The sequence below is a fragment of the Gasterosteus aculeatus genome, chromosome 14, assembly GCF_964276395.1.
Source record: "Gasterosteus aculeatus chromosome 14, fGasAcu3.hap1.1, whole genome shotgun sequence".
In the NCBI taxonomy this organism is placed as follows: Eukaryota; Metazoa; Chordata; class Actinopteri; order Perciformes; family Gasterosteidae; genus Gasterosteus; species Gasterosteus aculeatus.
In genome coordinates this window covers 8,746,124-8,761,573 of record NC_135702.1, presented here as the reverse complement: position 1 = coordinate 8,761,573, position 15,450 = coordinate 8,746,124, and the positions used below count along the sequence as shown (strand labels likewise).

At 43.4% G+C, this 15,450-nt stretch overlaps 2 protein-coding genes across 2 annotated transcripts; one reads left to right on the top strand and one right to left on the bottom strand.

Annotated features, from left to right (window-relative positions):
- Positions 1-216: 216 nt before the first annotated feature.
- morn5 (MORN repeat containing 5) lies at positions 217-8,672 on the bottom strand. Its single transcript, XM_040198466.2, has 5 exons — positions 8,330-8,672; positions 8,095-8,242; positions 7,444-7,555; positions 6,351-6,482; positions 217-637 (listed from the first exon to the last, which is right to left on the bottom strand). Exons 1-5 carry the CDS (start codon positions 8,374-8,376, stop codon positions 531-533), a joined length of 546 nt encoding a protein of 181 aa, XP_040054400.2. The 5' UTR covers positions 8,377-8,672; the 3' UTR covers positions 217-530.
- ndufa8 (NADH:ubiquinone oxidoreductase subunit A8) lies at positions 8,639-14,075 on the top strand. The gene is made up of 4 exons (XM_040198472.2): positions 8,639-8,864; positions 10,482-10,645; positions 12,420-12,585; positions 13,585-14,075. The coding sequence occupies exons 1-4, from the start codon at positions 8,817-8,819 to the stop codon at positions 13,720-13,722; spliced, it is 516 nt and encodes a 171-aa protein (XP_040054406.1). The 5' UTR covers positions 8,639-8,816; the 3' UTR covers positions 13,723-14,075.
- Positions 14,076-15,450: the final 1,375 nt, after the last annotated feature.

Genomic DNA, 15,450 nt, shown 5'->3' with positions numbered 1-15,450 from the left:
TGATGACCTGCGGCATGAAGACAAAATGTATATACCGATACATAAACTGTCATGTTTGCATAATTGTATTTTGTATATAACTCATATCTGTGCTTTTCTGCGGAAAGTGATATTCCCTCATTGATGCATGGACCTGCTGATGACATCAGATGGACTTAATATTAACAATGAATGTTTGCACTACTTACAACTTGACTCAAATCAACATCAAGCACATTTACATTTTTATTTATTTATTTGACCTTTATTTAACCAGGTAAAATCAATTGAGAACCAATTCTCATTTACAAGAATGGCTGAAGAGGCACAGTCCACACAAGTGACACGAACAGCACAGAATAATCAATTTATACTACAGACTCCATTTAAAACAAAGTCTAAAAATAACACAGTGTAGAGAGAAAGACAAATGCAGCTAAATACTATATATACAAGGAGGATTTTTTAAACGTAAATAATCACATCAATAAACATAACTTTCGTTTTCTTTTTTTAAAATTAATTATACATCTGAAACAAAACGAAACAAATCAAGACAGTTCCTGTGGTTTCGATATGCTACTCATATTTTTCATATAACTGTCCTCATCCCGAGCTTTCCGACAGGTCCGCACGATCCATTCATGTTCCGAGTCATCTGGTGGGAAAAAAACTATTTCAATATGTTGATATTAATGCTTACAACAAATATAGAGAATATTTTTTTTAAAGTCTGACCCATGGCTAAATGTGAATAAAAATACAAACGACAGACTGGGGGGTAAAGGTAAAGCGTTTTATTGAGAAGACAAGAAGTCTGCATAATTAAACCACAGGTCATTTGGTGTCGCTCAAGTGCCATTCAAGTCTCGGCTAAATTCGTCAAATCAAGATAAGCCTGACAATTAAGAGAAAATAACTTCTCGCAACCACTTCAGACACCACTAAATCGTACCCCCCCCCTTCAAAAAAGTGGACGCCAATTTTGTTTAAACTGAAACGACTACCAGAGGAGCTGATAATAAACCAGTTTTTCATTGTTAAAACTGAAACGAGTAGCTAATTGCGGGGGAAGTGAGCTTTCTCTGGAAGCGCACGCAGCTGCACGCACTTGAGCGGCGCGCGGGGCCTCAGCCCCCCCCCTCCTCCTCCCCCCCCCCCCGCGCCAGGTTCCACTGCACGCGGGGCTCCATTGTACCGGGGGAGCAGGTCCGCAGCTCTCGGACTGATTGTGTGTAATTGCAAGGCGTCAACACCAACGGCCACTTCAAGTATAAAACCCTCTCCTTCGCTTTCTGCGGGTCCGTCTCTCCTTCGTACCTGTTCTGATCGGGGGGGTGAGAGAGGGAGGGCGGGGGGGGTCAATGGAAGGCGCCGGACACGCGGACAGCTGCGGCGCAAACACTCTTTTGTCCCGCGTTCGTTAGCGGCAGACTGTAATTATTGACGCCCGGACATGAATCTGTACGTTTAGTCTGACCTCAATTAGCCGCAATGCACAACCTTCACTAACGATCATTTGATTGGGGGCATTTTCATATCTGCCCTCCGCGTTTATCTCCGGATTGATGTAATTGGTACCTCGATCGGGTTATTTGAGGCCACTGGTGGCTGGTTGTATTTGTTGGGCAATCTCCTACAAACTAAGGACAGTATGGGACATTTTTGTTCGTTACCTGTTTTCGCAAGTCAATGCATTTTATTTCTAGTTCTAATGACTTTTCATTTTTCTGATAGGGGATATTGCAGTTAAAAAAATGCCAAATTGAGAGAAACGATGAACCTAAATCGTGTGCTCTCTGCACTGCTTTATTTGCGTCTGGACACAACGGGCTGCATGGACAACCTTTTTGCGACATACCCAGGCGGGGGAGTGTGGAAGCGATAATGGCACCTTGTTAACGCTCTGTTTATCTTAATCCTTAAAATACACTCAGAGGGAAAAGTGTTTCCTTCCAGCCTAATGGCTGCGAATTAACACGCAGACGCACAGACAGACACACTTAAGAAAACAAAAACCTGCGTTCTTCTAGTTTAGTGATTTGCATAAGGCGTGATTGCATTCTGCTGGATTATTATCCACACACAAAAAAACCTGAACCTGGGTCACTGACAGTGACACGGAGTCACGTCTGCATATATGGTGGGCTTTTTCAAGTTCGAAAGTCAAACCGAGTCGGACAGCTCATACAAACATTAAAATATATCTGTGTCCAAATCTACGCCACAGCTTTTTGTCTTCATGACATCACATAAAACAGCAGCGGTTTTCCTTTCTAGATTCCCATCTCCGTGAATATTAAACCATCTGTCACAGCTCACAGGATTAACATGTGACTCCTGTTTCATGGACATATATATTGTTTTGCTTCTCAAATTGAAAAAAATGGGGGGAGTTTCGGGAAAGGCGTGCGTGAGGATATGTTCCATTCCCTATCTGGCCTCGGCGGACTTTATCTGCTGGCGAAACACCTCAGCTGGACAAAGGGAGGCGCCGCGGCCTGGTCACCAGAGGTGTTTTCCTTGGCGGCGGAATGTTTTCTGAGTGGAGCTCTCTCTGTGCGGGCTTTCAAAGGGAAGCCGTTATTCCAGAAACAGGAAAGCGCTACAAACAACATGGCAACACATGGCCCCCCGCTGGAGGAGCCGCCGCCGCCTCCGCCTCCTCCTCCTGCACCCCTGCAACCGCCGACCGGTGCCAAGAGAGAACACACACAACCGACCGTGCGTGTGTGTGTTTGTAATAGCCGCTCAATGAGTACGTGGCGGAGGTTTGATTGTGCAGATGTGGCCTGTGTGTCTTTCCTCTCATTCTTTTTTAATGGCAGTTTCATGCATTTATGTTTTATATTCTACCTTCAAACTCGAGGAACAATCTTCATCAGCAATGCCAAAAATAGAGGGCAATTATAGGTGAAAAGAGGATGGAAATAGGTTTGTTGATGATGTGATTTGTGTTTCAGCTTTAACAGTAATCGTTTCATTGTGTGGAAATCTGTTGACTTCATTTAAGTCTTGCTGGTCGACTGTTGCACGATGAGGCGGTCTTATGTCACAATGAACGACAGTTCTTAGAAACACTCAATCAAATCATACTTCAAATCTCAATTATTGACCCCCCCCCCTCCCCGTCCCTCCTCAGTCAGGAACAAAGTCTGTGATCCATGAATGTTAACCTTTCACCACCTGCATTCACTCATCAGTGACACACACTTATACCGCAAAGTCACACACACACAGACACACTCAGACTTTCCTTTCTTTCCATCTTGTGTGAATTGTAGAAGGTGTCAGACTCTTCGCCCACAATACGTCTATCATTTGAACCAGGCAGAAGATGCAAACCCAGGTGCACCTTGGAATTCTAGATATGAAATAAATCACAATACTTAAAACACACAGACATTTGTTAACAAAGAATGTAACGCACTATGAGACAAATCTTTTTTTCCCCCCCAATTAAAAAAATATGATCTTCTGTGTCTTCTATAATAAACAGAGGACTGGTAGAAAAGAGTCCGTTTGGTCAACGCCCAGTGACAATTCTAATCAGTGTAAATGCTTCCTGTTCTTTGCCCAAAACCAATAAGGAAAGAGAAGCACGTTGGATTTTAAAGTGCTGAACAAGCCAGAAAGACACTCAACCATCCCGCCTTTGTTGGTGTGGTTGAAGTTACATTTCAACATGTGGGAGAAGGGGGAGAAAGTAACTCATTTTACTAAGCAATGTAAAAACCTGCACCAGTGTGCAGCATTGGATGTGTTTCAGTGATCAAATGTTTGAACTCATCTCATACTGGAGGTTCCTAACAATCACAAATGCCGCCACAACTCCATCACCGCCCTCCATTTCCTCCACCGTTTCTCCACCGGTCTGTAGTATTCTCGGCACTTTGCTCCATACAACAAGAAATCGGTTCAACTCCAAGTTCAACCTTTGGGGGAATATCAGCAACAGATCCTGTTGTTTTGCTACCTGGCTCTGTGCCAAGGATGCCTGTTTGTCCGAGTTAGCAACGGTAACTAAGGAGGGCAGGACTTTCGCAGAAGGTCAAGTTTAGACTGATATGTCCTGGCAACGGCGTTAGCAACAGACCGCTGCAGTCTAAACTGGATGCGAGGCCTCCGTGTCCCACATCCACCAGTTGTACCGGCTACGTGGGGAGCTCCTTCCTCCCCCCCCGCAGCCGCCAAAGTCCCATCTGGGAGGGCGGGTCTTCCCTGCGTCCCAGCGTCCCTGCAGCCCTCATCCCGGGCGGAAGCCATGAGGCAATGAATTCTATCTTCACACCCACTCTGACCGACGGGCCTTCACCTCCCGGGGGTTGGGACATAAATCCATGCAGGATACAGGAGCATTCTTCTCAAGAATTCCACACCAGGACAAGACATATGGCTGTGTATGGGGTATGCAATGTCAGCCACATGTACACAACATTCAACAGCCACACAACCATTGGCCAGTTAAATCAATCCCGTTGGACTCCATATTTATTTTAAAAAGGAGGTCCGGCTCTTTTTCATCCCTACTTGCCCCAAATATCTCCTCTTGTCTCCCTTTCCCTCCGTCACTCCACTGATCAATACCAGAGCTGCAAAGATGGTGAACAACCAGCATCGTGGAAACATCACAAAATATATTTTTGTCTTCTGCCGAAGATGCAGATCTTCTCCTCTATTTCCTTCTCTCTCTTTCCACATATTTCAATGAGATATATTTGTGGGTAAAACAAATCTGCATTGCAAGTAGCTCATCTGAACACAGATGATCTGCTCAGGTGTCTGTCACCTCTGGAAGCTTGTGGCGCTTAACTTCTGCCAGGAATGATATCAGGACACATTTCTGCATTTATTAGGTTCAAAACAATACAAATCATCAGATGAGGATCCAGACATTGATGCGGCACTTTGTCTGATTGCTTTAAAGATGACAAAAACAGCACGCGTCACATAAGAAGGGGAATGTCAAACACCTTAAATACACAGCGATACAACTGGAATAAACCATAGCGAGCCAAAACATATCTATTTAGAGTGTAATTCATAACCCGCTGCCTAATGCACAACATTGTCCAGTGATGTAAAATTACAGGAGACATGACGAGCAGAGGACGTCAGAATTAGGGAATTCCTGTCTGGACACCTGACAGATCACATTCACTTCAAATCAGGAGCCCAAGAACTGGGCACTCGTTCAGTGGAAAAATGTGCTTTGAATTTTCCACTTTTGACAAATAACAAACGAGGGGGGGGGGAGCAGGGCTTGCAATAGCACAAGGAAGGATGCTTATCAGATGGCTTGTAGCAATAATCTTACATCAGAGAACCCAGGGATAATCCATTTAGCATCACTCCGTAGGTTCATTGCTATCAAATCTTTCACATATGGCAATATGCTTTCAGAGATGCAGTTATTAAAGAAATGATAAAAGACAAAGCGTTCTTCCTGGGACAAATACAAGATTAGTTGCATGTTTCTGAATATTTTCATTCTGCTCGTTCTTGTGCCGGGTGGAGTTGTTGCGAAGTTTTACACAGAGTTACTATCTTGTTTGACAAGGCAGCAACAAAAGCTCCCTCAGTACTTATTCAGCTGATGGCTTTTCACTCACGAGTCGTACCAATGTTTCGGCCTAAGCTGGCATTACTTTCTTTGAATAGCTCATATATCAAACTATGAGTTTGGCATTTACATGAGGATCATACACAAAGCCCACTGATTCCAGGTATGCTATGATAACGGATGGGCAAACAACCACAACGCATTACAAAGTTTATACTCTGTCCTGGAGTCTTCTGCCTGAAATAAACCATTAGCTTGACCATAGGTGCGTTGGACAGCACACACTGAAGCAGACTCTGGAAACATACCGGACTGTTGCGCTTCCCTCTTAAATTACTATAAAAACATGTTTAATATACAGCAATCTATCACTGACAAGGGGCTTTATTGGACATTAAACCCTGTGTACTTAATCTAAATTGGAAATTTCTGCTGCTTTTGACTTTCATCTTTCTAATTTTCTTTGGCACGAGATGACTGGATGTTACTCAACGCTCAGATGGAGACAATCTGGCCTCAAATTAATTTGAGGGGGAAAAAGTGCAGGAACTACAGCAATGTAAGCCATGAGAAATGGAGGTAAATGAATTATTTGATATAACAAAACACGAGTTTCATATCTGGATTATGGTATTATTGTTAACCTAACGGTAAGCACGTCGTTCACACACCATGGCCGGGTCGGAGGGTCTCCATTATTTAGCAGCGAAGGATTGGCTTTATGAATCAAAGTGACGGTTTACTTGTTAGAAGACGCGTCTCCTGTGGGCTGCAGCTGTAGGTGTAGCAGGATATTTAATGTCTTTACCTGCATTCCTGCGGAATCTTCCAGTGTGAGAAGTGACAACTCTGGTTTTGGTGTCATAGAAACCGTCGCCACAATCGTAGCACCCATCAGGAATGACGCGTGGGGGATGCAGATCAGTTAGCTGAGATTCTCCTGCAGGAACAAAACAGTTGTTTCGTATAAAACAGCAATCCTACGTTGGTTTGAAACTACTAACACAAGCTCTTCGTTAATAATAATAATAATAATAATAATAAAGTGTGTTTCACCTATTGTTTAGAATAGAATAGAAGTACTTTATTGATCCCCGAGGGGAAATTCAGGATCCAGGTACCTCCTGACAATATACAAACATAATATACACATGCAGTTAAACTATTAAAAAGGGTTTATCAAAAAAATAAATAAAGTTAAAACACACATGTTTTTCGCATGTTAAAATGATTTGCTCATACATGTAAAGGGGGGAGAAGTTTATGTATTTGTCAAGCCAGTGATGGACATGGATCACCACTCATTGAGCAGTAAAGTTAAGAAGTCTGGTTAGATTCTGCAAGCATTCGGAGCAGGTTGGATTATTAGCATACGTATTACCGACTTTACGAAACACAACAACACCGTGCGTATAAAGCACAGTTAAACAAAACAACAGTGTTAGAAACACACTATGACTTCCTTTTAGATGACTCGGGTACTTTCTGGGGTTCCCGTCCAATGAGAAAGCAGTTTTTGTGTTTTTGTGGTTGAAACCCAATGTTGAACCCAGGTGAGATTTTGCCGCGCGATGGGTATTCCCCAAACTGGGATCCCAAAATGAGACGCAGGCCTCTCTTTGTTTCAACCACACGGGGAAGTCCTTACACTTCTAAAGCCTCCAACGTGGACTGAAATAAAAGCAAAGTTTCACTCAAAAAGATGTCGAACTAGCTTTGTTTTTTCTCTTTTTTTTAAGACACATGGTCGGAACAGCAATACAGAGAAGTGAATCAATGAACACATGCGGTTTTTAATGTTTTAAAAAAAAGAAGCTTATTTATGTGGGGTATCTGAGAGTGGGAAGTCCCAGTCATCTGATCAAATGAGCGATTACACAAACAAATAAATGAATTTCAACCTGCAGGTCTGAGTCCGTTGCACCTCTCACTGTAGAAGCGCCTGTCGTATCCGTCACAGTAGTCCCAGTCCTTCTCCTGGTACTGCAGACCATCGGCGAAGGTGAATGACCCCTTTCAAGGAAACACAACGGGGAAGTCATCCTTATTCTTTCATTTATCGGGTCAGATAACCACATTAAAAAAAGAAAACACAAAATAGAATTCTAAATGTCACTACCTGGAAGGGAAAGGTGCGTGTTCAGATTGATCATAAACTACCAGATATAATTTCAAGTCTGTTTAGCTCTGTTTTTTGAGCCGGCATGAATGCAGGTGCAGGATAGTCCTGATCATGTTTAGTCATGGTTCAGAACTGCTATTGATTTCAAATGAGCCGCAAGTGAAATCCTGACAATAATTGGAGTGATCGCTGTTGTGGCAAAAGCCCACGAAAGATTGCATCAGTTCAACTGAGGTGGAAGTAAAAAAACAGGAGAGAAACCTAATAACTTGCACAAATATGGTGAGTGATTGCTAAAAGGGACCAGATGTAATATAATCTATAACCAATGTGAAACACACTGCATGGGTGTGGATGCATATATTCTAGCATGCATGCAGGGACACACACACACACACGCACACACACACACACACGCACATGCATTCACCTGTTTAGCTTTGCCGTTTTCCCAGGTGGCCTCATATTTACTTCCATTAGAAAAGTGTAATACTCCTTTGCCGTGGAACATCCCATCTTTCACCTCTCCCTCATACTTGGTCGTTGTGGGAAACGTGTACTCTCCTTTTCCATCCATCCTGAGGTATAGAGGAGGAGGTCATCTCGTGCTAATTACAGTCATATTAAAGATTCACCGAAACATTCATTTGGTTGTGCGTATTTACCTGCCATTTTTTGTACCTCCATTATAACTGCTTCCGATGAACTCCATTACTACATTTACTTGACAACACGCTGCCCACTTAAGATAAACAAAGTACGAAAACCTTACAATGATTGTCTGGTTACCATGGTAACGTGGCAACAGAGCAGTAACGCCAGGCTACGTCATAAACTGATCCGGGTGAAGAGCAATTAATCGTTTACCAAAGTTTATAAATTCAACCGTTTCATTTTAAATAAAAAGAATAAACACAACCGACAAACTTTCACAGCTCCTTAATTCACCGATGTAAATGCGCGTGCACACGCGCCTCCTGCGTGGTCCGCGCTGTCGATCGCGTCATCAGAACGCGCCTCTTAGCCGATAGCGGCTCTACACCAAACTGACCTTCCTCTCGCGGCCTCGTCGCTCGTCCTGGAGACAGCCGAGGACCTTGGAGGTTTTGCATTTGATCTGCTGCGTTGGTTTCGTCATACGTACACGCAGCCATGTCCACGCTGGACGTCCCCCAGCTGCAGGAGCTGAAGGTGGATGAGGTGAGCAGCGGTTATTCTTTTTATAAGCTTGACTCGAAAACACAGCAAGGTGGAACATGCTAGCTAACTAGCAGCTTGCTAACGCTAGCTGCTGTATGTTTCAAAACATGCTAAGTAGTTCAGAACCTTTGCCACTGTTACCTGCATTTGCAATGCTAAGCGGTAGTCAATTAATCTTATTCATCCACCAGCATTTATTCCCGAATCCCACGTTAACTGGTGAATGTTACGAGATGTACCGTGACAACATTTACCCCAGTAGACTTTTTGCACTTCTTTAAAGTCCGCTCTACCTCTTGAATTCGGTATCTTGATAGTCATTTTACAGCGTCTGCCCCAAACTAATCTGGCCGGGTTGTGTCATGTTTAACACATTGATCTCGTCCTTGGAAGTCAGGTTTCAGCTGGCAGCACCTTGTTGTGTTTTTCCAGAAATAAAACGGATACGTCATGATATAATAAACAAAAACTATTTCTTTTAAATTTAAAAATACATTGTAATATTTGATGTCTATACTTCGACATTCGCAACCATATGCTATTGTGCTAAAGAATGTTTGAAGTGGTGTAGTATTGCCAAGGACATTAGACAGTGTTTCACCTGTTCCTCATAAAGATAATAAGCAGTAATGGAATATATATATTGTCTACACACATTCTCAATGTTGATTATGGTGTGTTAGACTGGACTGGCTAAAAGTACAGTCTGGCTTTTTTTAAAAGTATTTCCTTATCTGTCCCTAAATTAGTATTAGTAGGCCAACACAATACTTGCCCCTGGCATCACTCCTTTACTTATTAGATCATTCAAAGACATGCAGGACAGAATAGTACAGCGTTGTCCGCCAAGAAATAACCTGGTCTGTTTTTCATTGTTTTCTAAATAGACAAGTGAAATCAACAAATGGGCCAAAGCAGGCTTTCAGCAACCTTGTTTCAAGGTGTATTCTCTACTGTTTTAGCTGTCCGACTATGTGCGGCCCGACTACGATCCGACTAACACCCCTGGATAACTCGATCCGATCCAGTTGATAGTTCGACTATTGCGGCATGTAACGGTGAATCGGATAAGAACCTGGACTTTGCGTCTTTGCGCATGCTTGAGATCCCGACGGCGTCTTCTCTCCGTTATCAAATCAGCCAATAGCGCCATTCGCATTCGCTGTGCTCCTATTAACATCATGCACAAATAGTAGAGGGATGTAGCTTCACCTTGCTCTCCGCTCGCCATCTTTCTCGTAATGTTGTTGTTGTTGTTGGTAGTGGTGAGGAGGTCAAGCGGAAATGGCTGTATCACGACTAGTTGTAATGAAAACAGCGCCACCTATCGTATCGGATATGACGATATGCTTTCGGCCAATGATTCGATTTATTCACTGCCATGTATATTGGGATAATAGCACTTGCCCCGAAAGATAGCATAGTCCGACCAAGCAAAGATTCAAATTATACCATCATGCAAACACATTGACGTAACTTTACTTTACTTTATTTTATTACTTGTGCACTGCTGTCTTGTCTGTCTACGGTCGCGCACTAACCGCCAAGACAAATTCCTTGTATGTTTGGCATATTTTGGTAATAAATGTTTCCTGATTCCTGACTGTTTCCGTCCAGATCAATGTGTCCTCTGCAGTGCTGAAGGCTGCTGCCCACCATTATGGCTCCCAGTGTGACAAGGCCAACAAGGAGTTCATGCTCTGCCGCTGGGAGGAGAAGGACCCGAGGAAGTGTCTGGAAGAAGGGAGGAAAGTCAACGAGTGTGCACTCAACTTCTTCAGGTAACTCTCAGCCTTGATGACAAATACTCTTGGTGTGTGTGTGTATATGGAATATGTAAGTCATGGTGTGTGTGATTCAGTACTGAAGACTTAATGAACCAGAAATGAAGGTTCATTTATATGTATCAGAAAATATACATATTCAGAGATGAACTCTGCCACAGTGGTATCGTCTGCAAAAGAAAAAATCAGCGAATGGTTGAAGACGTGGCTGAACTTTGCCACCAGCTAGAGGTTGTAGAGTTCATTTGAAACCTTGGTCAAAAAAGGTTGACAGCAAATAATATGAATTATTTTCCTCTTTAATGGACACGTGGGTAGAAAATGAGCCTTGAGGTTGCAAATCCTGCTGTTGGACAGCGGTTCTTCTTATTGTTAGTTATTAAGTTTACAGTTTCCCGGCCTAAAAACTCTCCTGCTCATAAGCTTTCCATTCCGTTGGCGGAAGTGGGATGTCGATCCAGTAGGCCAACTGTAGATCTCAATCTAACGCCGCCTAAGGATCGCAAAGAGAAAGTTGATGAAAATGAAGTATCAGTGACTGCGTCATCTGGGATGCAGAGAAGAGACCAGGTTTTACTGCAGAGCGAAAAGGGACGTGTAAGATAACTTGTTAATTTGGGTACAAGATTCATTCTGTTTGAACTACGTGCACTGAACCGGAGGTGTTAAATATTTGGATCTATATGTTAAGATTTTCTCGTTTTTAATAAATTCGAGGTGCCATGTCGTGTATGGGGTCATTAATGGTCCAGTGTGTATCTTAATGAAAGAAAAGATTAGTGATTTAATTAACAGAAAACGTCTAAATAAAAAAAGAATTCTCCACAATAGCCCCAAAATGAAATTAAGGGCCTTTTTCAAACATGAATAAACATGGGATATTGCCATATTTTCAAAAGAAATTCCTTCAAGCTTTGCAATCAATATATCTTATTTTATTTTCATGTTTTACCTGCATTTTTTTTTTTTGTCAGTTTAAAGTATGTCTCTAAATTCTCTTATTAACTATAATACTAAAATGAAAGCAACAACACTTAATTTCTCTCTTTTTTTCCCCCTTAAAACAATGATCTGAAGAAGAAATGACTTGTTCATTTTAAAACATAAACGAGTTAATTACAGAGTTTATTGTTTCTATAAAATTGCCCGTGGGGGCTATTTGGGGAAGTGGTCTGGGGTTCCTCACTGCGGCGTCTGTGTTTACTGAAGGTTTTTGGACTGTGCTTGGCTTATATCCTGATCTGATGCCCGTACACAAACTAAGATGCGTGTGTGTGTAAAACAGACCGTTTCTGGTCTTAAAAACAACACATGACCTCTAATTTTAAAGCCGAAAACAAACAACCGACACTCTGACCCCAAAGATAAACTGAGCGTTACGGTGAACCAGCAATGCCTATAATTAATGTAATGAGGAAAGATTTGAGAAAAGCTGTAATTGCGCCCAGGACCTGGTTTGATTCTATGGTGCTTCTGGCAACTGCCAGACACCTTTTAGAAGAACTTCATCCACACAATCAGCCCAGAAAGTTCTCGTCATTGAGACCTCAGAAATCTTTTCTCTTAAACCACGAGGGGTCCTTCAAAGTAACCCGTGACATGGATGCAGTGTAAACTTTGAATCTATCTATTCATGTATTTCAAATATCAGGTTTCCTCTTTTCAGACGTATTAATTTGAATCAACTTTGTTGAGGGGACAATTTCCAGAGTTTTCAAGACTACTACACTTTCACCCATGCATCCTTTTTTTTGTGCTCCGTCCCTTGTAGGCAGATCAAGGGCAGCTGTGCCGAGCCCTTCACAGAGTACTGGACCTGTCTGGATTATTCAAACCTGGCGGAGCTGCGCCGGTGCCGGCAGCAGCAGCAAGCCTTTGACAGCTGCGTCCTGGATAAGCTGGGGTGGCAGAGACCCGAGCTGGGAGAGCTGTCTAAGGTGAGCCTTATGAGTGATTGACTGCATTCACAATGCTCTCTTCTGGCTGATTATGGGCTGCGCAAGAGGCTCTGATTGCATCTGCGTCGTGGTCTCATTCAGTAGTAGTTCTGAGCAGACAAATGCATTTTGTGTTGCTTTTTTTGTGTGTGCTTCTTTTCATTTAATTGCCATTTTTAAAGGGGCTTTCATAACCATGCTGGCAAGCACTAATTAGGTAGCAGGAGTGAAAACACGGCCGACAACTATTTCAAACATTATAGTCTTCGAAAATCCGTATGGGCAGAACTAGGGAGGCTGTGAATGGCTGTAGTCAACTCTCTCTCGCCAGACAGAGCTGTTGTTCATGCTATGAAATCACAAGAGCAGGGAAACAAAAGAAGAAACATCTGACTTGAAATGTCTCTCTACTATCCACCCGAATACAAGACTTGTTTGAGATGATGGGAGGAGTCAAACGAATTTGGAACTCATTCCGATTGAGAGTCGTCCACTTGTGGAGAAAGAAGGTCATGGAACAGGAAGAGACCTGACCGAGAAGTCGCACACAAAGAGCAAAGTAGGGTTTGAAAAAGCAGGCGAGAGGATGTAAATCATGATTTAAGGGGAGAGCAGAGGGGAGAGTTAATGTAGGAAAAAAACAGGTTTATTGATCAGATCATTATTGTTTTTTTTAAACCTAGCTAATAGGAAAAGTTTGATTGCTCTTTCTTTGATTTTACTGAACTGATATTCAGTAAAAAATTATCAGTAGATTGCTGTGCTAAGTCCTCGTTAAAAAGTTTCATCAAATTTAATTTCCAACATTATTTTGTAGTGTTCATTGTCCTCTTATACTGTAGTTTTTGTAGACAATTAGTTAGAATAAATAGTTTTTTTAAAAGATTTTTTTCACAGCAATGTAAATGAAATCTAGATTCGATGCCAGCAACTAATTTTGGATTTTTAAAATGTTGGCTTTCATCAAAGCACATGATGCATGCATTTTTTCTTTCAAAGGTGACCAAAGTGGCGACCGAGCGCCCCCTCCCCGAGAACCCCTACCACTCTAGACCGCGTCCCGAAGCCAACCCAGCCATCGAGGGAAAACTGGAGCCTTCCAAATATGGCAGCAGGTTATTCTTCTGGAGCTGGTGAGGCAGCGCCCAAAAGTCAGCCATCCTCCCAAAGACACGGGCTCTGTCCAAAAACATCTGGACTACGTGCGACCAGTGATGCATCGGCAACGCTTCAGAAGGTTTTCAATCTCTTGTGATGCAGACGCCAGGAATGGGCCTGCTGGTTTTGGCACGTTTTTCCACGTGGTTTTGGACGGGGCTTGTGTCCTAACGGTCTCCTGCATCGTCAAACAGTTTGAAGGAAGGAAGATGGATGATTGTGTGAGCAAAGTCCATGAATACACCTTTCCTGACCACTTCTGTAAATGTAATGTGTGAACAAATGCAACATGCTGATATTGTTGTTGAATAATAAAAAAAATATAGAAATTATCATCCTGGAGTTTAATGTTTTCATTGATCTATTAAAGACTAAAAGAGAATAAAAGGTTCTTTGTGTCCAAAAGTTTTGCTATTTGGAGGACGCGTGTTGCCAGATGCAATATCTGCAAATTATAGCCAACACCATCGCGTTTGCACATCTGTGTTTTGTCAGCGTGCGTATCGTCAGACTTACGAAGGGTGAGGTTGGAGGTCGAGGTTCAGGGTCACTACCTGCAGCCACAGAGAGCCGCTTCAGCTTCCTCTCTTCCTCCCGGCTCACTTCCTGCCTCCGACCTGCGCCGGAAGAAGCCTGCCCGAGCTTTTTTAGAGATCCACAGCCGAGTGAGATACCGCCGCCGGCACACGCGTGTACTCATGACCTTCAGTCAAAGGAGACGAGAGGCCAATTCAATGCTGGCCGGTGGAACATCGCGACTTCTGTCGGTCGCTTTGATTTTCTATTCAGAATATGCACAGATACACTTTAAGCTGCAGAACTGCACGTCTATCATTTTTCCCGACGTTTCTTTTCATCCTGCGGACAACCTTTCAACGCAATCACCAGCGTGTCACCAGAAACAACCACGTATTTGAGGTGTGCACAGATAGCTGTGTGTGGGCACGCAAATGTGCGCGTGCACGTCTCCTGGTTTCTGCGGGGCGGCACTGACAGTTGCAGAAATCCCCTCACAAGGTGTGGTCTGGACCTGCGGCTTGCACAGGAAGCCCCCGACAGACCCGGGTCTGACCCGGACAGGGGGACAAAGGGAGGAGGGAAGGAGGGACGCAAAGAGGAAAGACGGTGGGGACTGAGGGAAACACGGAGCAAGGACAGACGAGGCTACAAGTAAGAAAATATTAAAAGAAGGAGCCGGATGGAAAAGGTACTTGGTGTAAAATAAAACAGGCATTTAAAGGTTGAAAACTAAGGGAGTGAGGGTTCAACCAAAATGTGAGATGCAAAAAAAAAAAAAGAGGAAAGGTGGGTAATGACTTGAAAGCAAGCAGGCCGACAGAGAGGGGGTCTAGGAGGAGGGGGGGGGCTTGGCGGTGAGGCCCCGGGGCTCGTGGCGGGCCCGTCTCCATGCGACTCGCAGGAAGCGGAGGGTCATCGTTTGACACCGCACCGCCACAGGAAACGGGCTCTGGCACAGGAAAGAAATACAATACAGCGCTTTCACGGAGCTACAGCCCGCCTGGGAGCGCTGGATTACTCCAACGACCCGGCCTGTTCGTGACACGTGACCGTCAGCGCTCCCATTGTTCAGCGTCAGGTTGGTCATAATAATAAATGGTGGCGATGAGGCCCATCTTTTTTTCTGTTCCTCTCCTCTTCCCCTCACCTGTGTTCAGACACAGGAGTGTATTTCTATTTCTATGTCAA